This window comes from Podarcis tiliguerta, assembly GCF_965153285.1.
Source record: "Podarcis tiliguerta genome assembly, chromosome: 14".
Lineage (NCBI taxonomy): Eukaryota > Metazoa > Chordata > Lepidosauria > Squamata > Lacertidae > Podarcis > Podarcis tiliguerta.
The window spans coordinates 52,907,500-52,935,174 of NC_139547.1; the positions used below are offsets into that span (position 1 = coordinate 52,907,500).

A 27,675-nucleotide genomic window follows, 5' to 3' on the forward strand; every position below is an offset into this window, starting at 1 on the left:
CCCCCTTGGGCCTTCCCTGGGCCACACTGAGAGAGAGAGGCTCCCTCTTCTCCCCTGCATGTGCCAATGCACAAGCGTGAGATCGCATTTCTGAGTGTACCTGCAACCAGACACGAATGTGCTTGCATACCTGCTGGAGAAGGTTCTGCCTTCTTTTGGAAGATAGGAATCTGCTTTGGACAAAATAAAAAAAATGCCTTCCAGTAGCACCTTAGAGAGCAAAGTTTGTTATTGGTATGAGCTTTCGTGTGCATGCACACTTCTTCAGAAAGCTCATACCAGTAACAAACTTAGTTGGTCTCTAAGGTGCTACTGGAAGGAATTTTTTTTATTTGTTTTGACTACGGCAAACCAACACGGCTACCTACCTGTAGCTGCCTTAGACTAAGACCACTGGTCCATCCAGCTCAGGAGTGTTGACACCGATTGGCAGCTGCTCTCCCAGCCCTGCTTGGAGACGCTGAGGAATGGACCTGAGACCACTTGCATCGAGGCAACGGGGCATTGGCCCTTCCCTGCACGCTTGCTGCCGGCACATTCGTTTTGCCCCCTTACTCTGACTTTCCTGAACTTTGGGAAGGCTGGCGCCTGCTCATCGGTTTTGCTCTGCCCTGTTGAAATTCTCTAGCAGGAGAATGCCACAGCCGAGGCCAGTTTCATCAATGCATCCCTCCAATTATGATGCATTTTACCACGGCAGCCCCCATCTTCCCACCTCCATCTACTTGGGAGGCTTTTGGCTGGAACTGCTGGTAGGAAGGGGAAACCTCATGAAGGGACATCTCTGACCCCGGGGGCCCCCTCCCAAAAGGAAAAGGACGGCTCGGCTGCTGAAATGCCGCTGCTGTGGGACAGCTATGAATTCAGGGGGATTAAACTAACGGTGAGCATTTGGAGAGGGGGAGGGAAATCTGGCAATGGCTAAATGGTGGTAGTTTCCAGGCAGCCATCATGGGAGGGGAGGGGCCCTGCTTGTGACCTTCTTCAGCATCTGCTTGGAAAGCAGCAACTTGGATTAAATGGGCTGACTTAATAGAGCTGTCCTTAATCCTCCCCTGGATAGGAGAGTTCCTCAAGGAGGCGGGGGGGGGGGGAGAGGGAAGGGAAATGGCCAGAAAGACTGCCCTCGGCAGACCTCGAAATCTTGAGAAAGCTGCTACTCCAAGCCCCAACGTGAATGAGCCACCAAACCTTGAATGGGCTAGGACAAATCTGAGCTGGCAAGTTGGCCCGACTGTTGACTTTAAAAGTCTCCGTTTCCCCAGCAGTGAAAGCCAGCCACTTGCCAAGGAGTTAGCCAAAAAGAGGACTTGAAAAACCAAGTGGGGGTTGTCTGCCAGACCCTAAAAGCCTCACCAGGAAGTCACCCATGCAGGGCTTTGGGGCAACTGCTAAGTGGTGAGTGGAGGCAGCTGATGCAGCGCAAGAGGGAGAGAGAAAGGGGGGGGGGAGAGGAATAGGGCAACACCAGGATTCCTGGCTCTGGGGGCAGTTGACCCTCTAGCAGGCTTTGCAGGGCACACTCAGCTGGGCCTCATTCTCACAAATCCGGCAAGGAGAGCTGCCTGCAGTCAGGCTGTTTCCTCTTCATCCCCAAGTCACACAGCAGTTGTAAGACACCGAAATATAAATTTTATTATTTCCGAGTCGTTAACACAGTCCATAAGTTACAGGGAAACTAAACCGTTAGCATTTCTCTTATGTACAAGAGGGTAACTGAAAGTATGCAGTTCGTCTACTACGTACCTGGAATGCCACAAAGTCGGAGACCACCATGAGCGGAAGCGGGAGGGGCAGGGCGCTTCCTGCCCCCTCCCTGCCTCCCCTTGCAAGGAGGCAAACTGGTCCCACCCATGGTAGCGCCCGGACCTCCCTCTCCACCAGGCAAAGGCGGGCAGGGAGTTGTGGGCCTGGGAACGAGCTGCCAGGCTCCACCCAGGGCTTTGGTATTCAACAAAGCGCAGTGCCAAGCAAGCAGCCCGGGGGTGTGTGTCTCTAGTGCCATCTTGCTAGCTAACCCCCCGAAACACCGCTCATGTACAGACAGGCAGGAGGGCATCTCCCCCATTCGCTCATTCCTTGTGCATTTGGGTTTAATGGTTTCTTAATTAAAACAGTCAGAGTCCCGCCAAGTAAGTGCCACTGTCACCAGGAAGCAGCAGCAGCAGAGTGTGCTGCCTCCTCACATCATGTACCAGGCCACGACTCCTGCGGCGACAGCGACGCAGGCCGCCAGGACCAGCTGGACGGTGGGCAATTTCAGCAGAGCCAAGGCCACGTGGCAGGGGCAGCCGGAGACTTCGGCAGCGCCTGGGGAGAGAAGGGTGGAATCAGAGACCGGCAGGGGCACAGGCCAGGCACCCAAAGAGGGAGGGGGAGGAGTCAGAAGGAGACCCACCTAGCTTGGTGGCGTAGTAGGGGCACTTGCGCAGGTCTCCTTTCCCATCGTGCAGGGGGAGGCCCCCCTCCTGGGTTTCTTCCGCTAACAAAGCCCCGATCTTGTCCAGTTCCTCAAACACCTGCAGAGAAGGAGCAAGGAGAAGCCATGAGCCAGAGCAACCACCCCCAGGAGTCCTGGTGCACTCCAATTATCATCATCATCATTATCATCATCATCATCATCATCATCATCATCATCATTTATATCCCGCCCACCTGGCTGGGTTTCTCCAGCCACTCTGGGCAGCTTCCAACAGAACACTAAAATACAATAACCTATTAAACAGTAAAAGCTTCCCTAAACAGGGCTGCCTTCAGATGCCTTCTAAAAGTCTGGTAGTTGTTTTTCTCTTTGACATCTGGTGGGAGGGCGTTCCACAGGGTGGGTGCCACTACCAAGAAGGCCCTCTGCCTGGTTGCCTGTAACTTGGCTTCTTGCAGGGAGGGAACCGCCAGAAGCCCCTTGGCGCTGGCCCTGAACTGCTCCAAGTCTGGAGTTCTAGTCAAAGGAGGTCCAACAGTGGCTAGAAGAAGGCAAATCCCAGCCCAGGGCCTGGCACTAGCCAAGCCAAGGCCTTGGCAGCCTCGCAGGCCGCAGTTGCCTGGGCAGTGCAGAGACTTCAGTGAGGCCTGCTCATCCCTTAGTGGGACCTCTTCAGCGGGAAGACACATTTTGCCCCTGGGTCTGCCCCTTTGGGCAACGCTTTACTGAGACTCTGTGTGTGCGCACATGCTGCCGACAGGGGGCTAGAAACTTGTTTCACAACAACACTCAATCTCCTGTGCACAGTCGCAACCCTGGCAATGGATGCCACAGATTTGTGACCTTTGCACACAGCCCAGGAGCCAGCGCTGCTGACTGCTCCCTCGAGGATGTGGGCCAAGGAGGGCAAAAGGTAGGGGGAGGGAGGTGTCACGCAACCCGGTCCAGAGCAGAGGCCGGAGGCACCACCCTGCCCAGGAGAGAGCTCCAAGGGGCCAGCCTCAAAGCCAGACTGAGAACTATAGGGAGGGCAAAGGCTGGCTAAATGACGGGGGGATTCCCACAAGCACCCCCCACCCCAGCAGGCAGCAGGTCAGGGTTTGTAGCTCCTCCTGTCAGCAGAAGCTGCTTCCTCCTCCTGAGCTCCAGGTGGGGTCTTCTCCGCAGCCGAAACAGCCTTCCCCTGCCCACCCCACCCCACCCCCAGTTCCGCACCTGCATGTTGAATTCGAAGGCCTTGTTGGCCTCTTCGACGATCCTCTCCTTGGTCCCCTTGTCCAAGTCCAGGGCGTTGAGCCGTGCTCTGTAGAACTGCTTGAACTGCTGGGGGTTGGAAATGTTGTCGAAGATGTAGAACTGGACCCCCTCGCCGGTGCTGGGCAGCTTCAGCGCCCGCTGGGCCACCTTCTTCAGCACCTGCCCCCCTGACAGGTCCCCCATGTAGCGGGTGTAGGCGTGAGCCACCAGCAGCTCCGGCTCGTGCTGCCCCACATGCCGGATGCGGTCGATGTAGCGCTGGGTGGCCTCTGAGCACTGGACCTTCTCCCGCCAGCCTTCCCCGTAGAAATACTCCAGGTCTTTCATCAGGGCCTCCTTCCGGTGCAGCTCCAGGGGGAAGTAGAGAGGGGTGAAGGCCGGCTGGTCCTTGTTCCGCTCCATCTCCTCCTCCAGGGCAGAGTACGTGAAGTACAGGGCCACGGTGCCCAGCTGCAAGAGAGAAGAGGAGCCATGTGGGGAAAGGAGGCAGAACGGGACCCCGGCTTCCCCTTCAGAGATCCTCACCTGGTCAGGAATTATGGGGCCTGGCATAGGTGGGGGGCACAGCTTGCCCACCTCTAGCCTACAATGCCTGACTGGCAGAAGCTCTCCTGGGTCTCAGGCAGAGAGGAATCTTCCCAGGCGCTGCTGCCCGAACCATTTTTAAGCCGAGATGGGGAGGGCATGGAAGCAGGGGCTCTGCCAGGGCACTCGGCTGCACTCTCAGGCTGGCCTCCTTTGCCCCAGGCCATGCTGCTTGGGAACCTTCCTAACTGGCTGGGCAACATGTCAGCAACTCCTTTCAAATGAGGGGTTTGGAGCCCATCTGGTGGCTGCTTGAATTTCACTGATCTGCCCCCACGATCTGAAGAGTTCAAGGTGGACTATGGAGGGCAGCAGGTTTGAGGCAAAAGACTAGAGACTGGAACAGTCCTGGGTGATGTGAGCTAAAATGTTGCCCCCCTGGATGGTCCCCCCGAAGGAGTTGCTTTTGGATCCAGCGCTGTCGCTGGGGGCTCACACAGCCTCAGTGGCTAGAAGGGCTTTTTACCAGCTGCAACTGGTTCAACAGTTACAGTTATGCCTGGCACAGGAAAGCCCGCCCCCTATAGTTCATGCCTTAAGTGACTTCAAGGCTAGATTACGGCAATGCGCTGCCTGTGGGTCTTCCTTTGTGCTTGATCTGGAAGCTGCAGTTAGTGCAAAATGCTGCAGCGCCATTGCTGACAGCAGTGAGGCCATGTCAGTCTATAACACCTGTGCTTGGAGATCTGCACTGGTCGCTACTGAGCCAGGTTAGTATATAAAGCCCTTAACAACCAGGGGCCAGTCTACCTATGAAATCACCTTATCACACTCAACCACTTCGGTCAACAGAACTGTCACTACGACAGGTGCCACATAATACCATTCTGCATTTATAAGAACTTGATTGCTTGGCAGCACCTAGACTTGGGAACTCCCTGCGCAGGTGCGCAGCCTGGGAGTCATTTTGGACTCACAGCTGTCCATGGAGTTGCAGGTCAATTCTCTGTCCAGGCCAATACGGTATCTTTTATGAACACTTTGAGGTTTTTTTAAAAAAATAATCAAGTGGTGTATAAGTGTTATGAAATAACATATAAGTAAGATTTCCAGCCCCTGACTAGTGAACAGGGAAGGCTGAGCAGCTGCCACTAAGCCCACTTCTGACCAGTCATAGGGGGACTATTCAACAGAGCCAGAAGCATCTGCGCCCAGCAGCTGGGCTAAGTTCTTTGCTGGGGGAGAGAGCTCCCTACAGGCCACACAGCACATATGCATCACATCCCCCATCTGCTAAAACGGGGTGGGGCAACCTCTGCCCCCCCCCCGCTGATGCTCAACTACAACTCCCATCAGCCCCTGCAAGCATGGTCAATGGCCAGGGCTGATGGGAGGTGCAGTTCAGCAACACCTGGAGGGCTAAAGGTTGCCTACACCTGTTCTAAAGAGGGATCATAGCCAGCACACTGCAAGACGCACCTTGAAGAGCTCCCTCTTGATGCGCCCTTTCAGGAAATCCTTGACAAACTGAGTGTTTTCAGCCCGATCATGTGATTCCTTGGTCCCTTCCTTGAGCAGCTCAGACAAGTCTGTGGCGCTGTGGAGAGACAAAAGTGCCTAAGGGGAAGAGGCCTTACATGCGCTGCCCGAGATCGGAAGCAGCTGGCATGTGCTTGATTCATCCTCCCCGCACCCAAAAACAACCAGCCCAGAACTCTCAGGCCCCATGAAACCACCACAAACACTGCTGTGCCTTTCTGCACTCCAGGGCAAGAGAAAGGCATTACACTCACCGCCTCCATGCAATGTGCCGTCAGCACCCCAAGCCTCACCAACCTGTCCTCCGAGAGCCTTGTACATGCCTCCTGCTGCCTACAGGCTGCCTGTGCCCTTGCTGTTCCCCACCTTGGCCAGAGTTATTGGCCTTACCTGGATGAGTCCTCTAATCTGGGAGACTCCCCCCAGCCCACCTGCTTCCATTTGGTTCCGTCAATGAGCTCCATAAGACCTTCAGAGAGAGCTGAGCTAGGTGCCATTTTCCCAGAGGGGCTTCTTGGCAGCACAGATACCAAACTCTGAAAGCACTCTCTGGATACGGCAGGCTGAGGACTCTGAAGGCCCCCAACTAAGAATCTCTCAGGGAGGAGTGGGTTTCATTACCAGACAAACTTCCCTTCATTCGGCACCTGGCTTAGCAGGGAAGGGGTTTCACCCAGCATGACAAACACCCGAGGCTGAAATACCAGCGTTCCTTCGTCAAGTTCCCACATCTGAGGCAGCAGCAGGAACATCAATATGCAGAAAGTTAATTGTGTCGAGGCTGTATTTTTGATCACTGTATTCTGTCTACTTGTTGTTAAAGTGTGTTGCTTTTTTCCAGTTGATAACCACTATTTTATGTAGATCACTTAACAGATTTTATTTTATTAAGCCGCCTATAAATTTTGGTTAAGATGAATCAAATAAGTCTCCTTTGGGGGCATTTTTACTCCATTTTCTTGCTCCAGGCCTACTCACATTCATGCAGTCGAAATAAATAAAGAAATTTGTCCAGTAGCACCTTAGAGACCAACTAAGTTTGTTCTGGGTATAAGCTTTCATGTGCATGCACACAAAAGCTTATACCCAGAACAAACTTAGTTGGTCTCTAAGGTGCTACTGGACAATTTTAAAATTTATTTATTTCAACTGCGTCAGACCAACACGGCTACCTACCTGAATCTAGAACCACATTCATGCAGTAGTACTGCATCAAACCACAAGGACAAGATCTCCCAGCCTGCCATTGCGGCCTCTGCCAATACTTCCTTCTCCTCCTCACCTCACATTGTCATCCTCCTCCAACTCCTCATAGGAAAGATTTTCAGGCTCCTCCAGCGCCTCTGTTACATCAGACGACATTCTGCAACCAGTGGATCTCGGCTGGGCAACAGGACACTTTGCTCAATCCTCAATTACCTGTTCAGAAAGAGCAAGAGTCAGTTACACAGCCACAACTCTACAGCATCCTTAACAGTCAAATAAGATTCATGCAACAGGAGCTGAAAACCAAGCTTTGCAAATCAAAGGCTAACAACGTGGTGGTGCGAAGCATTAACCTGATCCGTTTGTGTGACCAAGCCAACTTAGAAGTGCAGGATTTTAAGCCTACCACCCCAAATGTAAGTCCTTGTCTCCAGCAACTTTCACTGTGCCCACTCTTCAGTAAGAACAGCCTCCGACTAAGCTCCATGGTCAGCCTGAGAACGGAGGAGAGCAAAGAGCCCAGTTTGATGTGCAACTGCTGAGCAAACCATTGTCTGGGCTGCAGCTGCCCCGGCAGCAGAAAGAGTAGCAAAGAAGCCCTTCAATGCCTGCCTTTCATTTCTGGGATTTGGGCTGCAGCAGAAGCAGCAACCACCTCTACTTGGTGAGCCATTGAAACTGCTCCAGAGGAACAAAGGGAGGGAGCAGCCAAAGCTGAATGCGAGCCAGCTCTGCCAGCCATGCCATGAAGGACATGCAGGGGACGAGACAGATGATACCTGTGGCCAAGAACAACAAGATAGTCAGAAACACTGCAGGGCTTGCAGGCAGATATGGGAAAGAGAGAGAGAGAGACAGACAGACAAATACAGCAAGACACAGGGAGACGCGCAGAAAGAGAGAGATGGGATATGGGAACTGCATCTCCTCAAATTAGCGGGGACAAAGTAACAGCAGGTACGGTGCCAGTGCTTTAAAAAGGATGCCACAAGCTGCCCATCAGCACCATTACACCCTGTCGAGCTGCAGCAGCCCCTGCCTTGCGCCACCTCACCCAGCCCCCTCAGGGAAATCCTGGGCTTAACTAATGCATCTCTGATTTGGTGCCTTGGTGGAAAAGTGCAAATGAGCAACTCAAGCAGGATTTAAAAGAGTCAGCCCTCAACACCTAATCAGGTCTGGGCCTAGAGATTTTGCAATACATTATAACCCTATTTCAATTTGGCTGCACAAGCCTGGTGATGCATCAAGTACCAGCCACAGACATGCCACTGGTTGCTCAGAAACCTGCTCCAAATCATGCACCCTGCTGCCAGTTCCTTTCCTAGACCACAGGGAACATGGAGACGTTTTGCAAATCACTGCTAGTTAGCTCTTCAGTTCCTTTCTGAGTGGCCACTGCCCAAAAGGACACCACATACCAGTCACAAAGGCACCTTATTCTAAGCAAGTGATGGTTGGGGCAAAAGTTATTCCCATCCCAGAGCACAGGAACCAGCTGAGTGCTGCTACAGATGTGCACACTTCAAGGCAATCCATCCGCCAAATTACAGTTCGAGAAACAAAACTTCCTTCTCTGAAATGTCCCAGGAGGCGGCCGCACCCCAGGCACCTCCTGCCACAGGATTCCAGTCGCGCCATGCCAACTAGGCAAGGACTTGACGTCAGGAGGCTGTTGATACCAGGAAACCTCCCACTGCCTTTGCCTTCGGTTCAGGAAAACCTCTGCATCACACCACCAGAGGGCTGGCAAGCTGCTCAGGCACAGCTCACTTCCAGAGACTGGGAATTTATTCCAAAGGAACTTGAGAAAGGATCCGTAGGAACTTATATGAGTGCCCCACTCCCCCCCAAAACGAATTCCCTCTAACATTGCTTCTAATAATTTCAGCTGGACCAGTACAGTTCCAAAGGAAAACCACAAGTTGCCTACTCAAAAAACGCAACTGAAGTATACAGGACAATGAAATGTTAATAAGTCATCACAGCTAGCAGCTTAACTATATTTCCGGCACTTTTGACACTCATTTTCCAAGTTGATTGAGTCTTGGACCCAAGAGTGACAGACCAAGCCAAGGGGCTAGCACTCTGTGCCACTTCCTCCAATACAGGAGTGGGATGCTCAGGATAGTGCCCGGCCCCATTCAAGAGGGAGCAGCAACAGCACGACCTTCAGATGCTCAGGCAGGACAACTAAACATCCTCCACTTCACCACATGGAAGAAGCCATGGCAGGTAGTGGAACCTCCAAGTCCAGAAGCATCAGGCTGCAGATTACCAACCACTTGGGCCGGGAGTGGTGGTGGTAAAATGACGGAGGGCTGCAATCTTCATGCGCCACATGGATGCTTCTGGGCAGCATCCTGCTGGCTGCTGTTGGAAACAGGATGCCAGAAATGTTGGGCCGCCTGGTCTGACCCACTGGGGCTCTTCCACGGTATTAGCTGTGGCAGCTAAACTACAGGCTCCACATCCAGAGGCAGCTTGCCTCTGGGTAAATCCCAGAACCATAGTTAAAGAACAGGAAGCTGAGAGTCGGAATAGATAAAACACCCGCCCCCAGAATGGAGGGATGCAAGAAGTGGGGTCCCCCAGGAAACTTGTTCATAAATCAGGTAGTTTAAATGGACCCTCTTCACAAGGGAGGGAGGGAAGAATGAAGTCCAGATATACTTCTTGCATCCCTCCACGATGGAGTCTGTCCGCTTCTTCCTACTATCAGCCTCCTGCTTTTTAACCAATAAATATCACGTGGGGCTTTTTAGTTAGGTGGGGGTAGTGAGTAAAGTGATGCAGGGGTAAAAAATTATTCACATTTGTGAAGAAAGCCCTTCCTTTTCTCCTAATCCAGTGAGGCTGAATAGTAGAAATTGGGGGTGGGCAGAAGGAAAGCCCCCCTCCATGCAGCTAAGCGACTGGAATTAAGCGCGTGTCAGACTAGAAGGGGGTTTCCGATCCCCTCCTTGGCCACAGAGCTCATTGGGGGGGACACTGGGAGCCACGCACCGCCTCCCTCGCAGGGTTCTTGTGGGGATCAGAGGAGGACCAGGGTCCAGCAGAGACCAGGGTTCGAATTCCCCCCTCAACTCAGCTGTCTCGAGCCTCACTGGGCATGACCTTGAGCCCCTCGCCATCTCTCTCATCCCGACCTACCTCACAGGGTTGTTGTGGTGGGGGAAATCTTACTTATGTACTGTCATTGCACCCCGCCCTCCAGGCACCTCAATGGGGGGGCGAGTGGTTCTTCTCCCTCCTCCTCTCTGAATCCCCAACAACACCCCTGCGAGGCAGGCCAGGCCTGAGGGAGGCGCTTCCAAGATGGGGGGGGGGTTGAAAGAGAGATTAAACGAGCCCTGATCCCCCCAAGTTCCTAGTCCTCACTAGGACCCCCCCTCCCCAACAGCGCCCCTGCTGGCCGGCCTGGCGCTCCTGGGGAAGGGGCTGGGAGGCGGCCCTCTGCGCGTGCCCAGGGGAAGCCCGGCCAACGGCCGCCGCGGAACCGTTACCTCCGCCGGCCGCCGCTCCTGCCGCTTCCTCCGGGTCTCCTCACCGTCTAGAGGCACTTCCGGTCAGCGCCTCCGCCGGACGGAGCTCCGCCCCCTCGCGCACAAAGGGCCGCTTCCTAGGCGCGGCGGGCGGCCTATCGGCGGGCGAGCAGCGCCTTTGTGACGGCGGCGGGGCCCGCCCCCTCGGGGGAGGGGCCGAGGCTGGCCCGGAAATGGGCGGGGAAGAAACCCCACTGCGCCACGCCCCCTCCCCTGCTCGGCCAGAGAGATGAGGGCGGCGGGAAGGGAGGGCGAGAGGCGCGCCTCTCCTCCGCCCCCGCGCGGCGCCTGCTTGGCACTGCAGGGAGGAAGGCGGATGGGGACTTTGTTGTCCAGTGTTCTCTTTATTGCCGCAAAGCCAGTAAAATAAACAAATAAATAATAACACGGCCATGCCGCTGCTGCAGTTAAGCCCCTGCGGGGAGAGAGTGCCTCCGAGCATGTGCAGAGTTCATTCCCCCTTCCCTTTCCCTCCCGCGGGCTGGACTGCGTGACGACATCGCCGTGCCTTTCGGAGTCACGCGCTGCTCACGAGGCTCCCTCGCACCAGGACGCCTTTTTCCTGCGGATCATCGTGATCTCCAAGAGTCGTGAGTCTCTGGCCAGGTGCATTCAGGGCGTTACCCTTAACACGTGTATTGACCCGGGGATGAAGAAATCCCATACCCCGTCATTCCAGATTGTGCCAAGTGGGGTTTCCAATCCGTTCCAGGGACTAACTGGGGGCTCAGTCAGAGTGAAACGGGCACCCGGTCCGTGATCCTTCCATTGCAATTCCTGCATTGCAGGGGGGTGGGCTGGATGACCTTTGGGGGTCCCCCTCCAAGTCCTGCCTGGTGTCAGGAAAGCAGCGCCAAGGCGGGAGCAATCTCCCTCGTGACCTTTGCAAAAGTTCTTCCTTTCTCCAAGGCAACTGTAGCAGGAACCCCCCCCCCCCATCATTCAGTTTGTACAAACTTCACTCACACTCACACACCACATACGCTACACTTCTGTTATAAATTCATAGAAAATCAACCATACATCAGATTTGCACTGTTCCACTTTTATTTTACTCCATGAAGGAAAGACTGCAAAATGGGGAAGGTTTGATACAGGGCGCCATAATCCCTTCACCATCCCAGCACATCCACAGGAGCCCTGCCCAGTTGCTATGCCAACCCTGATGATCCCAGACAGAGGACAATCTTCGGAGAATGACTCATGGGGGGGGGGGAGAGGGGAACCAGCCAGGTGACAAGACACTCAGGTTACCACCACAACTCCTCCCTCAACCCCTCCTTTCTGTAATGTATGCATGATGTTTCTGGGGGTGGGCTTGACCTAGAGGAGGGGAATTTCAAAAGTTTTTATAAGGTCTTGCACACCATTGTTCTGGGTCTTTTCCTCTCTCCTGCAAGTGAGGGGAACACCCTGCTGCAACAGTTCAATAAAGGCCAAGCCTACAGGCTGCTGATTTGCTCCAATTTACTCTGGTTGGTGTCTAGTTGGAGCCCTCGGATATTTCTGGTAACACAGCCAAAGTACCCTCAGCTCCGAGGATGGCGGAGAAGAAACGGGTGGTGGTTTTTGGAGCTACAGGTAGGTACCCTTCCAAAATGGAGACTAGGAAACATGTCGCGCATTCTGGCATCTCGGCGGGACGTGGGCGCGTCTCTCAGGTAGGTTGCCTCTGGGCGCAGCGGGCAGGCGGGAGATTTATCTCGCCCAGAGAGGGGCTGATCTGCGTCCCCGGGAGCAGTTAGGGAATGTCAGGCTGTGGACCTCGGGGGCTTTAGATGGCCTTAAAGTGCATTGCTTTGCCTGCTTCAAAACGTGCTTAGGCAGTACCCCCCCCCTTTTAGGGAGTATAGCCCAGTGGCAGGGCATTGAATCATAGAACTTGGAAGGGACCCCAAGAGTCATCTAGTCCAACCCCCTGCAATGCAGGAATCTTTTGCCCAACATGGGGCTCGAACCCGTAACCCTGAGATTAGAGTCTCCTGCTCCTCCTTCAGTCTCTGGCATATCCAGCTCTCCTGCCCGAAACCCCAGAAGAGCTGCTGCCAGTCAAGAGAAGTCAGCCCTCCCAAACTTGCTGCCCCCTGGAGTGGTGTGGTTCCTCACCAATTCCCCCGTCCCTTGAAAATTAGGGTCCTGGTGGGCCATTTAATGACATTCTGTTGTAGCAACTTTTAACACACTGCTCTAGATGCTGCGTTGATTTTAATTGTATTGTTTTTAATTCCTTCAAATTATGATACTGTGCAATGAAATGCAGCGCGAGAAATAAAAGCAGCAACGCAGTTAAAATGAACACGAGCATTTAGTGTGACGAATGGGCTGTCTCCACACATCGGAAGGTGGCGGGCTCTCCTTCCTGGGAGGCTTTTATAGGCAGAGGTTGGAGGGCCACCTGTCGGGGATGCTTGAGTTGCGACTCCTGCGTTGCAGGGGGTGGGACTAGATGACCCTTGGGGTCCCTTCCACCTCTACCATTCCGTGGTTCTGGGATCCACAGAGGCACTGCAGGCAACCTGAGTGAAGTTCACAAGGCCACCATGCCCTTGACTACAATTCCCATCAGCTGCTGCCATCGTCCCCTCTGGAGGACACCATGTTTGGGAAAGGTGGTTTAGACAGTGCCCAAGGAACTGACCGCGTCTAAGGCAGGGCCTTGTCCTTTGTGATGCATCTGTGGTCCATACTGCCGACTGCAGAGACAGCTGAAGAATCCAGGGAGTCTCCCCTCTCTCTCCTGGTCTCCCAAGAACGTGGAGAATGATGAGGGGAGCAGAACAGAGGCCGGAGGTACACAGACGCAGTTTGAGACGGCTTGGGAGAGGAGCATCTTAGGAGGGGTGGAAGGCAGGGACCTTCAGCCCTGGCAGCTGCTCCATAGGGGCAAGACCTGCTGGGAAGGGTTGCTGAGACCACTAGGCTGAGAAGGATTCCATTCCCTTGAATAAAGAATTCACGTTGCCGGCACTGGATATTTCCTTCCTTTCTTGCTGACCTGCTTCCGACTCCCCTCCCCCCCCCCTTGCGTTCCCGCAGGGCTCCAGGGAGGCTCGGTGGCCAGGGCCCTGCTGGACGATGGCACCTTCCAGGTGCGTGCTGTCACCCGCAACCCGCAGCACAAGGCCGCCCAGGAGCTGGAGAAGAAGGGCGCTGAAGTGGTGAAGGCAGACCTGGAGGACGTGCGAAGCCTGGAGCAAGCCCTGCGAGGGGCGTACGGAGTCTTCCTCGTGACCGATTTCTGGCAACATCTCAGCAAAGAGCGGGAAGTTGCCCAGGTGGAGCTAAGCCCAAAGACGGGGCAACCCGCAGTGCGGTGTGAGGGGTGCCCAAGAGGCATTGGGGGGGGGGGGAATCTCTTTCAGAACTGGATGCTGAGGCTGCATCTGCAGCAGTCTGATATGCTATTAAGAGCATCACATGCCAATAATAAGCCTAGCAACCAGTCAGCAGCCAAGTGTGATCTTGGTAGAAAAATGCAACCTGTGCTGCTGATAGACATAGTGTGACTCACGCAACACGTTGGCGATTAATATACACAGAACAGTAATTATACATACTTTATCAGACTTCTGAGAAAAATACAAAACATTAAACAAAGCCACAAAGACTTGCAAACTACCCAGCCTAAAACGAACTTATAATGTTGGGTTTCAATAGATTTTTCAAATGCTTAACTTCATTGTCTACAACTTTATTAACATCTATCTACAACTCTTACTAGCACCTCTCGGTATTGTGAATATCACCGAACTTACCTTTTGTTGGTATCTTCATGATCTTATCTAAAAGACTGAGTTAAGCATTTGAAAAATCTATTGAAACCAGACTTTCCAGATCAGCCACAAAGAAATCCTCACAGGGCATGGATTGCAGCAAATCCAGTCTTGAAGTAACTAACACACGAACTCTGGTGGCTAAACTCGGAATGGTCACAGCTGTTGCTCCAGCCAAAGTTGGCCAGAGCTACTCCTTGCCCCAAGGCCACCGGGGCGACAGCTGTACATTAAGCTGCTGCTGAAGGCAGAAGGGCAACTCTGGTGGCCCACAGGGGCCTCCGCAACCCACAGCCCCGCAAGCCACCCCTTTGCCAAAGTTCTTTCACTGCTGCCGGGAGCGCAGGCAAGGACAATCCCCTGCCTGGGAGGGAGCCACCTTCTTCCTTGGGGGATAAATTTGGGCAAGACCAGTGCTTCCTGCCTCTCATTCCGTGTCCGGTTTTGCACCCAGGGGAAGCAAGTGGCAGACTTAGCCAAGCGACTGGCCTTGGGCTACGTGGTTTACAGCGGCCTGGAAAACGTGAAGAAGCTAACGGAGGGGCAGCTGGAGGTGCCACACTTTGACGGCAAAGGCGAAGTGGAGGAATACTTTCGGGCTGTCGGGGTGCCCATGACCAGCCTTCGGCTGCCCTGGTACTTTGAGAACTTCATCACCATCTTCCGACCCCAGAAAGCCCCAGATGGAGACAGCTATGAGCTAGGTAACAGCATCCCTCCTTCTGCCCTTAAGAGATGTCTCGCCTGCTGCCCAGATTGGCAGGGAGTCTGATGCCAGTGGCGTGCCTCTCTCTTGCGGAGGGGGGAAGGGCAGGGGGGCCTCAAGCCTCACCCTGGGCAGAAAAAAGATGGGCAGGTGCTTTCCTTAGTCTGCCACTGCCCTCCTCACCCCATTCCAAAGGGTTAATTGGACACACTTTCATATTTTATTTTCATATATTAAATGTGTATACCTACCTTTATCCATAGATCTCAGGGCAGCACATAGCAGCATGGGCATAGCCCGTAGTTAGGAGGGGCAGGCTTCAGTTAAGTTTTCTTATTGATTTACGTGATCGAGGGGGGGGGGCATGTGTCCCCTTGGCTACGCACACGCACAGCAGAGGGAAGTGCCTGCAGGATAAGTAGCACAGATCTCCTTCCATAAGCCTCCCAATAAATTTGGGGAACTGATTGAATTATTATATTATTATTATTATTATTTACTATAGAGCTTTGTATTCTTGGTGCCCCTTGTGCTTCTGATGGTTTCAGTCATAGGTTTGTGGGTCTGTCCATCTTGCAAGTCCCGTGTGCCGCACCTTTTGCTCTCTCATTTCTTAAAGCGGTACCTTCCCCTTACTTGTCTACGTTGCTTATTGCAAATATCCAGATAACCAGCTTTATAATTTCTTCTTGTGAATGTAACATCCCATGACAGCCTTGGTTTGGTTTTTAGGTGTTTCTCTCATGAGGTTCTATTTTGTGGTTTGGGATGCATCGATAATATTCAATAAAAATATGCCCCCTCCCTAAAAAAATAGTATCATCCCCCTTTGTGCATCTGGGTTGCAATTGATGGTCACTGCACTTGCTCTGCCTGTGCTGTTTTCTCCTTCCCTTGAGAAACCTCAGCTCCTGATCAAGCCTCCCTCCTCTTCTCCTCTTTTTTGTAGTCATTCCCATGGGAGAAGTGCCCTTAGATGGGATGGCCGTGGCTGATCTCGGGCCAGTTGTGGTTCGGCTGATGAAAGAGCCAGAGAAGTACATAGGCCAGGACATTGGGCTAAGCAGCTGCAAGCACACCGTGGCAGAGTACGCAGCCCTGATAGAAAAGTACACCGGGAAGCCTGTGAGAGATGCCAAGGTAAGCAGGTGCCTGGGCAGCCCTCCAGGCAGGGGGGTGGGGAGGACCACTGAGCTGGCACTCGCTGGAAGGGACAGGCCACACCCATCTGTACCTAAATGCCACAGCGAGAGCGCCAGATGCTGCGGAAAGCTCCCAGGCCCCTTTGTTTCCAGGTCAGCATTATCTGCAGGTTGGACCAATGCAGTTTCTCCTGCTCTTTCTGCAGATGTCGCTTGAATCCTATGAGAAGCTGGACTTTCCTGGGGCCCAAGCGCTAGCTAACATGTTCCGCTTCAACATCCTGGGCCCAGTCCGAGATCCTGCCGTGACCCTGAAGCTCAACCCAAAGGCCAGGAAGTTTGAGGAGTGGGTGGCGGAGGAAAAAGCTGCTTTCAAGGACCTCTAGCAGGGGAGAGGCCTCCCTAAGATCACCTGCCTTGTTCTCCCCTCTTAAATAAAGAAAGATGGCTTGGACCGTTATTCCATTCTCCTTGCAGGGTTGAATTCATGGGAGGGGTGGCGGTTTTGAGGCTCACTTGCTTCAAGTCAAACCACAAAGGGGGGAGGTCCGGCAGCTCCAACCACAGATCACTCAAGTCTTGGGTCGTTATTTGCCTTGGACAAAGCTACAAAGCCCAAGGCTGTCAGTCATCCATGCATAACATCTTGCATGACCCAAAGAAGGGGAGAAGTCATACTTGGGAATTGGCCTGGGCCAGGAAGTGATTTTGAGCCTGTGTCCTGGTGGAACCCTGTAGCAAGGCAGCCTGCCTCCACTCCAGGCAGGGGCTGCTGGCCAGCTCTGCCCCACCCCTCCAGGAACCCTGAAGAATGGGAGGTGACCAGCGTAGCAGCAAAGCCTCAGGCTCTCTCGCCAGATAAAAGGTCATAGGGCTGACAGCCCGGGGTATGACTTCAGGACCAGGAAATGGGGCTAGCCTTGTTGCTTTGGACCTAACAGCTAGATGTAGGAAGCCACGTCCTAGTATGTAGGGTCAAGCAGGCAAACTAGGGATAGGTGCTAGTTCAATAGGGCGGCTTTCCTTTCTGTATCACCCCCTAGCAGCAGGGTTCAAGGATACCATTTCCCTTCCCTCACCCAAGTAAAACCTCAAGAATACTCTTACACTTCTTGCATCCTTCCAGGTTGCTGTGACGTTTGAAAGGGAGAAGAACAAAAGGATGGATTCTAAAGATCTTTTTTATAGAGTGTATTTTACATTTGATACAGAATCACCTTGCAGGCCAAATGGCTCAGGAGGCTGCACGTGCCGTCTGTTAGCAGGTGAAGGGAGAGAGCGCCAGTCCGGGTGGATTTTATTGCAGGGTAGGGTAGGAATCTTAAAGCGGCCAAATAAGTAACAGCGACTGGGTGCAGCAGCCACCTTCACACCCCCAGCAGTCCTGATTGCTTTGTGGCTCAGCTGTGCCCAGCCTCATGGCCAGCTCTTTCAGAGGCCAATGGGGCGCATTCTGCTCTCGCTTCCCCCACCATCTGTCCTCTTAGGCCAAAGGTGCAGAGGGATGCTTCACACACAGCAAATGCTATGGGACACGCCTTCTGAGTGCAGGTAAATGGGAAGAGGCACGTTGTTGTATTTGACTGCTGCTTTCCTACAAAAAAATGCTGCTGCACGAAGCAGCTGCTCCCAGCACCCCACTGCAACCCCACGAGCTAGCAGGAGAGCAAAGGGGAAACTAATTCAGATGCGTTTCAGACCTACACGAGAGATGCAACAGATCTCCCTGCCTGCCCACGTGCAATGGAGGAATCCCCGGCTGTTTACTTACAGCTGCTGCAGTCGAGAGAAGCCGCTCTCTTGAGGCCAGGCTGTGCCACAAAACTCTGAAGCCAAATTCCCCTGGCGGCCAAAAGAACTCGGGGTTCAGGGAATTCGTGGGCTCTCCACTGCCTCTCCGCTTTTTGGAGCAGGCTGGTGATCTCAGGAGCTCTCTGCGGGGCTTGTCAAAACCTCGGGAGAGCAGGACTGTTTGCTAAACTAGACGGGTGCCTGATTTTTGCTGTCCAGGTTCCCACTCGGTGGTCTGCATCTGTCTGGAAAAGGAGGAGGGTCTCTCCAGGGAACTCAGAACCTTTTGCAGCTCCCGTAGGCGAAAGGCAGAGGCCGCCCTCCCAAGTCCTGCTTCCAGAGGCAAAAGCCTTCCACCTGCGCAGACAGCCTGCCAAGCAAGTTCCAGTGTGTCTGTCTAGGATTCTTCTTGCCAGGCTCCTGCAGTCGCTTCACCTCCACGGAGGACGACACAGCCGCTCGACCGCTGCCACACATCACCCTAGTTTCCGGCCGAACGTTTCCCTGGAGCCAAAAGGAAAAGGGAAGTCTTATTGCACTTCGACTGCAAAGAGCAGCTTGCTGGCAAGGGCTGCCCTCTCCCCATGGAAGTCAACAGACAACCAGCCGTAGCCACAGAGAAGCCTCATCTCCCTGCGACTAGTGGCAGCTGTGGGCCTGCAGGTCAATCCCTCCAACCCTGACATCCTGGGTGCAGAGGGGGCCTCTGCCTGGTCGCAGTTTAAGTGTGGGCTCCAGTCTTTTGAGACGCTTTGCCAGCATCCAGTGGCAGGCAGTTCCAAGGGTTCAGGGCCTCAAGTGGCAAACCTTTCCAGAAGGATTGCACCTATGCAATTCACAAATGAATCTTATGCATTCTACTGACACCCAAAGCCTTATGCCCTCGCGCAGCACCGTCACACGTGGCTTGCAGTAGTAGATGCAGCACCCAGTCTCTTGTGCCCCCACCATCTATTTGCGTGGCTGTTGGGTCGCCGTTGCAACCAAAAGCTGGTGGCGTGGGACAGCCGAGAGGAGAGGAAGGCCCAGTGGGTCAAGGAAGGAAGCAGCGCAACAGGCAGAGCTGGCACCAGACCAGCTGCTGCTCTTTACGGGATTCTAGGGCGGGAAGAAGGGTCTCTGCTACCTTGTCCCCCTCAGCCGGAAAGGCTGCCCCACCCAGCTGCAAACAATTCTGTGTCTGCTCAGCAGCAGTGAGCACAGAAGAACACAAGAGGCCTCCTACCTCTGGCGGGGCAAATCAGGAGCTAAACATTTTCTTAAGTTTAGCTAGGAATCCCTCCTTGTCGTCCCCCTGGGCCTCGGGCCTCTCCTCGCCTGCCCCCGATCTAGTCGTCCCCCTGCCACCTAGACACAAACAGCAGAGAGCTGCGTCAGGATATGCAATTGTGAGATGGCGGTGCTGCTGCTGCTGCCACCCATTGGCTCACCACACCTGGAAACATTTCCTGGCCACTTGGCCAAGGAGGAGAGGCAAGGCTGGGGGTGGCACGCTCGTGCTGGAAGGCCTAACAAACTCATTTCGCTTCAGCCTGTGTTCCATGTATTGGAAGTGCCCTGGGATCAACCGAGAGGGACCTTCCCATTATACTGCTTTGCCAACTGATGCTTCTTGGCCTCTTGCTTCTTGTTCTCATGCCTAGCTCTCATCGCCAGGCAGTATCTTTGCTGCTTCTCACAGCATTTATTTGCAATTCCAGTTCTATCTCTTAGAAGGCAACTCTGCCAACCTGGTGCCCCTCCAGCCATTCTGGACTGCCAACACCATGAACTCCAGGGTCCTGTGGCTGTGCTCCCAGGGGCCGATGGACAATGCAGACCAAAGCATCTGAGGGCCACCTGCTTGGTAACGGCTACCTGGCTCTTTGGTCTCCTTTCTGTCACTCAGCTGCGTCAGAAAAGACCGTCCAGCTCCTTTAAACCCAGACATGAGGAACTTGTGGTCCCCTAAATCTTGCTGGACTATGGCTTCTATCATCCCTGACCACTGGCTATGCTGGCTCCTAGGGCTGATGGGAACTGAAGTCCAACATCTGGATGCCAGATCTTTACAAGGCAGTTGTGCAAGGAAGGGCACAAACAGCCTCTCCAAGGGCCCCACCTCTTTCCTTTATAGCCTAGACCTTCAAATCCAAATCATACTGTACCCCCATCAGGGAAAATGTCACAAGGAGACCAAGAATGTGAAGATAAATACTTTAAAAAAAATCTAGGCTGTCTGAAATGCCTCTAACTACATCCTATGTCCTCTGGTCCCAAAATCAATACCTCCCTCTTCCTTTTTAAGGGAGAATCACAATCCTTTAGCTTAAGGTGACAGCTGGCAGGTAAGGTGATGCTAAGAGATGCCACCTGATCCCTCCCCCAGTGAGGACCACAACACAACCAGACTCGTTCCTTGTGGCATCTACCAATGCAAAGAGACTTCCATTCCAGCAGGGGCGCAGGTCACACTGCTGCCATTGCAACTAGGCCACATAAGTCCCACGTTGCCCATCTCAATACCATTGTAAGCACCACATTGCAGAGCGGGCCATTTAATGAGGCGGCGGGAGGGTCCCCTGCCACCTCCAAGCGCCCCACCTTGCAGGGCTCCACTTACCAGTGGCTGTATTGGTGACGCCATTCACGGTCCCTTCCACTTCGGTTTCATCTTCTGCATAGCTCAGCATCAAGGCTCGCTGGCGGTCTGTCAGCCTCCTGAAGCACAAAGGGGGGAAAGGGCTACCTTGGAGGCATCCACTCGGCAGGAAGGCTCGCAATCCTGGGAAAAACCTGAACCGCCTAATGAACACGCCTACACGCTAAAGGCAGCCTCTTCCCCTGGTGCCTGCCAGGCTCCCCAAAGCCACCGTCCTGCAGCGCTGGATCCTCTCTTTGAAACCCAGGTGCCTCTTCCCAATGATGGCTCGCTAATAACCCATTATATACTGCTTAATACAAAAAGGGGTGTGGCCTGAGGAGAGGTGGACTTCCTCCCCTGTATCCATCATTCCCTGCTACATCTCCCAAAATAAAGGCCACTTTGCGTTTTGCACCATTGCATGTCTAACATGCTCCTGCTGAATGCCACCATCCACCCCGGCCCCAAAAGCACCCCCCCCCCAGACTTACTTGGGAACTTTGATCTTTATGTGAATATAGTGGTCGCCATAACCGTAACTGTTAACTCTGGGAATGCCCTTCCCACTCATCCGAATCTTCTGGTCAGCTTGAATGCCTGGGGGGATCTGGCAGAGAGGTGGAGGAACAGGGTTTATTCAGCATTTTGCGTACAACCATATGTGTCCAGTTCTATTTACAGTGGTGCCTCGCAAGACGAAATTAATTCGTTCTGCGAGTTTTTTCGTCTTGTGAATTTTTCGTCTTGCGAAGCATGGTTTCCCATAGGAAATGCATTGACGGTTTCCCATAGGGATGCATTGACGGTTTTAAGAAAAAGGCGCAAGACGTTTTCGTCTTGCAAAACAAGCCCATAGGGAAATTCGTCTTGCGAAGCAACTCAAAAAACAAATAACTCTTTCGTCTTGCGAGTTTTTCGTCTTCCGAGGCATTCGTCTTGCGAGGTACCACTGTATTTCTCCAGGGAACCCCCCCCCCCTCCAACCAGAGGGAATTCAATTTAAAATAAGCACGGCTCCCACAGGAGTGTGTAAGCAGCCAGTCACACAGGAGAGGTAAAGGAGAAAGGATAACAGCCGACACAGATCCAGGATGCAATTCTAAATACGCTTATTAGGGAGCAAGCGCAAGTGATCACAGTGGGATTAACGGAGTAACGTGTGCAGGATTGTGCTGTGCGAGTCAGAGGAGGGACACTGTGGCAACATGTGCCCCACATGCGGAGTCCTGCAGCAGAAGACGAGGGCAGCGAGAGCATACAGTGCTTGACACAGATTTCCATTTGGACGCAGTAAACATAGTAAGATGAACAGGGCGCCCTGCTCTATAGGCTGGGAGATCCAGGCTGAGCTCTCTGGAGGGAGACATCTGAGCCGTATCTCCAACTGACAGGGACCAGAAGGCGCAGCCATACAGACCACCCGCATGCTCCCTGTCATCAAGGGACCCGCTGCTACATACCGCAATGCTGATTGTCTCGTACAGACCAGGAGACCTGGCTGTGCCGCCGAGGACAGCTTGTGCTATGGAGACATAGAGGTCCGAGTGGATGTCTGCACCGTCCCTCCGGAACATAGAGCTCTTCTGAACCTGAATCCAGAAAGAGGGTACAGTTCATGGAGGAGGCGGCAGCAGACGGGTGCTGTTTTCAAACAGGGCAGAGAATCATGGGAGCCCAGACAAATACGCACCCGGAAGGTAATGAAGATTTCCCTCTTTCCTACAGGCATCCGAACCGTCTGTCCATCCTCCACACCTGAAGCCAGAGCAAGAGTGTAGTAAACATGGGCATTCCCCTGGTACTTCCTGCTTGTCTCTCATACGCTATAGGATTCTTAAATCCTCAGCAGCCCACCTTTGCAAAGGCCCACTCCACCCCAGCCCTCCCTTGATCCATTCTGCAGGAAGCAGCTGTCGTTCCTCTGCTCTGACCCAACCAAGCTTCAGGAAAGCATGGCAGCAGCCACCCCATATAATGAAAAACCCGAACAAGACAAGAGCATGCGGACCTGCGGGAACTGGGACCATCACCACCTTCTTCTGCTTCGTCTGCCCAGAGCCGCGACACATCACACAGGGGGTCGTCATAACTGAGCCACGCCCGCCACATCGCCGGCACGTAGAACGCATGACAAAGGGACCTGTGTTGATCGTCTCCTATGGGGGGGGGGGAGGGGAGAGAAGATGCAGAAAGAGGTGATGCCTTTCTGGGCATTTTTGCAAGCAGGGATTATTCCTTCGGCACTTTCTAGGTGTGGGAGTCTCCAGTGGCTAATGATTCCCAATGAATCTAAATCAAGCAAGCGAAGGGGGAAAGCTCTCTGCCCTCCTCCGAAAAGCAAAGTTGTCCAGTTGGCAGAGGCAGGAGGCTCCGCACAGCAGCGAGGTGAGCAAAGCCTGCTTTCCTCTGCGTTGTGACCCATCAATACACTTACCATGCCAGTGCCATTGCAGTAGTGGCAGTGTTGCACTTTGGTGCCCGGCTCGTGCCCTTTGCCATCACAGCGCTGGCAGGTGTCGTTGATGTTCACTTGAATCTCCTTGTTGACGCCCTTGGCGGCCTGGTTGAATGTCAGTTCCATGATATACTAAAGAGAGAGAGGGAGCAAAGGCAGCCATCACTCAATGCTCAGGCAAAGATCAGGGCCAGCTATTTTGACTCACCATTTTGCACACGGCAGAAGACAGTGATGTGGGGCGAAATGTTTCCCTCTTTTAGGAATGGCTCTGTCTCAGCGCAATTGTAAATATTAAATCAGGCATTTAATGAATTACTACTTACAAATCAAACTGGACAACCGGGCAGTCAAAACTAGAATCCCAGTCATAACGAACTTTTCCGAAGTAACTTTCCCTTAAAAGCTACACATGCAGACAGATTGTTATGCTCACTTCCTGGGGCTGGTCAAAGGCAGTGTGGAAGTCTCCAAAAGGGGACCCTGAAAACTCCCCAAAGATCTTTCTGAACAGCTCCTCTGGATCCACAGACGGGCCGCCACGCCAATATTGTTGCCCGGATCCTGCTGAGCTTGCATCGAAACTGGCGGTTCCGTAAGTATCATACTGTTTCCGTTTCACTTCATCGCCTAAGACCTACAAGGAAGGAAGATGAGGGCTTTATTTTTGCCTCGCAGAGCTAACATGGCTAGATTGTGAAGTCGTGATGCCATTCTGAGCAATGGGACCACTCCAGAAGGAGCCCACCGTCACCCCCCTTGAAAAAACACCCCCACGTTACCTCGTAGGCTTCAGCCAGTTGCGAGAACTTCTCCTTTGCTTTAGGGTCATCTTTGTTCGTGTCCGGGTGGTATTTCTTGGCAAGCTAAGCAAAAAGACCCAAATGTGAAGATGAAGCACAAGAGAATCACTGTCATCGCTGCTTCTTTTTGTTACTGATTACAAGACTGTATTTCAAATCAACTGCATTATGCTCAAGTTAGAAGAGTATGGCATCACTCAAATTTTATACCATGCGACAAGGAGGGTTTCTGTACCAGAGTAACAAGAGCAATAGGAGTAACAAATAACAAGAGCATCATAAATCCAAACTAAAGTAATTCCCAAAATACAGTGGTACCTCGGGTTACATACGCTTCAGGTTACAGACTCTGCTAACCCAGAAATAGTGCTGCAGGTTAAGAATTTTGCTTCAGAATGAGAACAGAAATCGTGCTCCAGCGGCGTGGTGGCAGCAGGAGGCCCCATTAGCTAAAGTGGTGCTTCAGGTTAAGAACAGTTTCAAGTTAAGTACGGACCTCCAGAACAAATTAAGTACTTAACCCAAGGTACCACTGTAATATAGTAACACATATGGTGTTAAAGGTGAAAACTTTCAAAATAAGCTGGTTGATATAAAGGAAAAGAATTTTTTTGGCTTCTATTGTAACAGGGAAACACAGTGGCCTTTCAAAAATAATCACTATTTCTAGCTATGGTCAGATGATGCAATCTGATGAAATATCTGTGAAAATGGAAGGTTGTAGGTCTATTAGCACTATGGCTTAAATCTCAAAAGCATACATAGGATAAATAGGACTCCAGCTGCATTAGAAAAATATTTACAATTTCACTGGAAGCAAAGAATTACTACCCAAAATCAATATCAATTAATGAAAGGTGGTGCCCTCCCTCTTGAGATACAATTGGTACTGATCAGTGAGCTTTCAGTACCAAATGAAAAAGAAAACCCCTATTCCAGCAGGTCTTTATGGTTTAGGTTTTGCCTGCAGGTTTGTTGCTACTGATGCTCTTGTTGCAGTTTTAGCTACTCTCTTCACTTTTCAGTGTTACTGGTACATTTAGAAGAGCTCATCAGCCTGACTTCCCACCTGTCCACATGCTGAGACACATGGTCCACAGCTGAAGTGTATATGAAGCCTTTCTTTAACCTTGAGATGTCAGGATTCCACCAATCTAAAGTGTGCAGAGGTTCTGTCCCCCCCCCCCCCCCGGGAATGGATATGCCCACAGAATTTCTTTTAAACAAAAGCTGAGAAAGAGCTGTTCATAAAAGATGTGCCCTTACTAGGAAGAGTCTGTTTCCTAGGCATCAAAACACAAAGCTATCCTCAGCCAGTTCTTTTTACATACAGTGGTACCTCGCAAGACGAATGCCTCGGAAGACGAAAAACTCACAAGACGAAAGAGTTTTTCATTTTCTGAGTTGCTTCGCAAGACGGATTTCCCTATGGGCTTGCTTCGCAAGACGAAATGTCTTGCGCTTTTTTTTAAAACCGCCAATGCATTCCTACGGGAAACCGTCAATACACAGTGGTGCTTCGCAAGACGAAAAAATTCACAAGATGAAAAAACTCGCAGAACGAATTAATTTCGTCTTGCGAGGCACCACTGTATAGTAATTCAGATACTAATCCTTCTCTTTTCTTTTTCGCTTAGTAAGGCCTTCGAAAGTGGACTTCCTTTGTCTATTCTAATCAAGACGAAAACCAAAAGCAGCAGTTAAGAAAGCAGATGCCTGTGGCAGACAAGCTGAAAAAGTAATTGGGGAACGGATGCTGAAGACAAAACGCTGGAAATATCCTGACAAGAGTGTGACACAGAGTGCTGTGTAGGCAAAGCTCTACCATTTTCATTCCGAGAAATACATACCTGCATGTGGACTTCTAATAGGAAGGCACCCTTGGTTTTTTTTAAATAGAAAAACCTGGGACCCTTTGTTTCAAAGCAACAAACATGGTTGCTCTTTCAACCACTATGGACCAGTTTGCTTCTCTAAAACTGGTCAATCACATTAGAATGTCCTTCTCTACCATTTCCTAATGCTTTAAAAAACCTCCTCCTCTCCACTAGCCCATCCCTTCCTAAAGGCTACTCAAAAATTATAAGATTATATGCTTATTTGTACCCCACCTTTTCCCCTGAGGGGGCTCAGAAAGCATAAGGCGCTGCAGTTAAACATTTGTACGCTGATGCCCTGCGGAAGAGGACAAATGGAACATGCCGGCACCCTGTAACTCCAATGCTACCTTCCTGTTTTGAGAAACCTATTTTCTCAAAGACATTTCTTTTCAGCAAACATGCCTGGTAATAGGCCTTCTTGATCTCCTTCTGGCTGGCGTTTCGAGGCACCCCCAGGATCTGGTAATAGTCCTCTTTGGCACAGCTTGCAGGGCTGGTATGAAACGAGGCAGCGCAGGCAAGAGGATGATGTATCACTCCTGCAAAAGAACAAAATGGGGTTTTAGGACAACAGACTGTCTCGTTCTTAGCTACGTGGTCTGTGCAAAAAGCGCCACGAGTCCTTTGGAATTCAGGACACCAATCGGAACAAACCCCCTATCCTAGTCAGCCAGAACTTGAGCACCGTACCTGCCTAACCAAAGTCCATAGGTAAATGAGTAACGGATGTGTTTAAAACCTGCTTTTTCTCCTTCGGCTAACCCAACAAGCAAGGATACCGGCCTCATGTCTGTTTAAAACTGGACGGCAATAATTACATGCCAAGGATCCTAGGACCCGTAAGGCACCGGCTGCCACAAGTCACACAGTTGGCTGTGTCCTTGGAGATAAAGGTTGATTTCTCCAGGAGAGATGCATTCCCACAACACGTGGAGGACACGGGGGTTGCAGAAGGGTGTCCTAGAGCAGTGATGGCCAAACTTGGCCCTCCAGCTGTTTGAGGACTACAATTCCCATCATCCCTGACCATCCCTGGTCCTGTTAACTAGGGATGATGGGAGTTGTAGTCCAAAAACAGCTGAAGAGCCAGGTTTGGCCATCACTGTCCTAGAGGGAAAGGATCGCTGGCCAGGAGGTTGCAGGATAGGGTCCTGCTCTCACCGCGGCCGACCAGCTGCCCTTGTGGGGAGCCAAGAAGCGGGAGCCCAAGAGCTCCGGCAACCCCCATGCGGAGGCACCGAATGCCTCCTCCGTGAATCTCCCCCCCCCATGCCTCGGCTTCTCTCCAGTGGCAGGGAGTTCCACCGGCGGCGCCCCGTGACGTCACGCGCCCCTCACCGGAGCCTCCTCCGAGCCGCCGGGGGGCGGGGGGCCAGGCGGGGCCGGCGCTCAGCCAGCGCGCCAGGCGCAGCGCCAGCAGCCTCCGCCGGGCCTCGGCGCTGCCCAGCCGGCTTCCCCCGCCAACGGCCGCCGACACCCGCAGCCAGGCGCGCACCGCCGCCGCCATCTTGGCCGCCGGGAGACACCGCGCAGGCGCGGCAGGGGCCGCCGGGCAAGAGAGGCGGGGCGGCCCTACTGCGCGTGCGCCCGCTCGCTCGCTCGCCCGCCGCCCCGAGACCTGCCTTGCTCCTGGGTCCTAGCGCCCGCCTGCTCCAGGCTTCGCCTTCCAAGCGCAAAGGGCACGAAGAGCTCTGTGGCGTCCGGAAGACGAGCGCGTTGGTGCCGGCGGGAAGAGCTTCCGTGGGCGGTTCTTTCCTTTGCAGCTTAGGAGAAAGAGCCAGCGGCTACGCGGATACATACATACATGTTGTTGTTAATGTTGTTTAGTCGTTTAGTCGTGTCCGACTCTTCGTGACCCCCTGGACCAGAGCACGCCAGGCCCTCCTGTCTTCCACTGCCTCCCGCAGTTTGGTCAAACTCATGCTGGTAGCTTCGAGAACACTGTCCCACCATCTCGTCCTCTGTCGTCCCCTTCTCCTTGCACCCTCCATCTTTCCCAACATCAGGG

General features: G+C 52.8%; 4 protein-coding genes across 9 annotated transcripts in view; 2 read left to right on the forward strand and 2 right to left on the reverse strand.

The window, feature by feature from the left end:
• Positions 1-46, forward strand: part of FSCN1 (fascin actin-bundling protein 1) — a 333,406-nt gene extending 333,360 nt beyond the window's left edge. The window contains exon 6 of the transcript XR_014504924.1: positions 34-46. The gene's annotated coding sequence lies outside the window, so the exon portion shown is untranslated. The remainder of the gene's footprint in view (positions 1-33) is intronic.
• Positions 47-1,609: 1,563 nt separating this feature from the next.
• On the reverse strand, positions 1,610-10,635 carry HMOX2 (heme oxygenase 2). Its single transcript, XM_083413752.1, has 6 exons — positions 10,456-10,635; positions 7,026-7,162; positions 5,684-5,801; positions 3,638-4,129; positions 2,399-2,519; positions 1,610-2,310 (listed from the first exon to the last, which is right to left on the reverse strand). The coding sequence occupies exons 2-6, from the start codon at positions 7,103-7,105 to the stop codon at positions 2,183-2,185; spliced, it is 939 nt and encodes a 312-aa protein (XP_083269878.1). The 5' UTR covers positions 7,106-7,162; positions 10,456-10,635; the 3' UTR covers positions 1,610-2,182.
• An 88-nt stretch (positions 10,636-10,723) lies between these two features.
• Positions 10,724-16,575, forward strand: NMRAL1 (NmrA like redox sensor 1). Of its 5 annotated transcripts, none has more exons than XM_083413717.1 (6): positions 10,724-11,100; positions 12,013-12,075; positions 13,531-13,769; positions 14,722-14,971; positions 15,923-16,113; positions 16,322-16,575. In XM_083413717.1, exons 2-6 carry the CDS (start codon positions 12,036-12,038, stop codon positions 16,499-16,501), a joined length of 900 nt encoding a protein of 299 aa, XP_083269843.1. In that variant the 5' UTR covers positions 10,724-11,100; positions 12,013-12,035; the 3' UTR covers positions 16,502-16,575. The 5 variants fall into 5 exon arrangements, with proteins under 5 accessions (XP_083269843.1, XP_083269844.1, XP_083269842.1 ...); XM_083413718.1 differs by having other exon boundaries at positions 10,744-11,113; positions 12,019-12,075; XM_083413716.1 differs by having other exon boundaries at positions 10,745-11,101; positions 12,010-12,075.
• A 703-nt stretch (positions 16,576-17,278) lies between these two features.
• Positions 17,279-27,208, reverse strand: DNAJA3 (DnaJ heat shock protein family (Hsp40) member A3). 2 transcript variants are annotated; one of them, XM_083413628.1, is made up of 12 exons: positions 27,006-27,198; positions 26,070-26,206; positions 23,767-23,850; positions 23,421-23,621; positions 22,964-23,116; positions 22,538-22,685; positions 22,220-22,284; positions 21,990-22,118; positions 21,021-21,136; positions 20,509-20,606; positions 19,132-19,253; positions 17,279-18,410 (listed from the first exon to the last, which is right to left on the reverse strand). In XM_083413628.1, the coding sequence occupies exons 1-11, from the start codon at positions 27,172-27,174 to the stop codon at positions 19,147-19,149; spliced, it is 1,407 nt and encodes a 468-aa protein (XP_083269754.1). In that variant the 5' UTR covers positions 27,175-27,198; the 3' UTR covers positions 17,279-18,410; positions 19,132-19,146. The 2 variants fall into 2 exon arrangements, with proteins under 2 accessions (XP_083269754.1, XP_083269755.1); XM_083413629.1 differs by lacking the exon at positions 19,132-19,253 and having other exon boundaries at positions 27,006-27,208.
• Between the last annotated feature and the right edge of the window lie 467 nt (positions 27,209-27,675).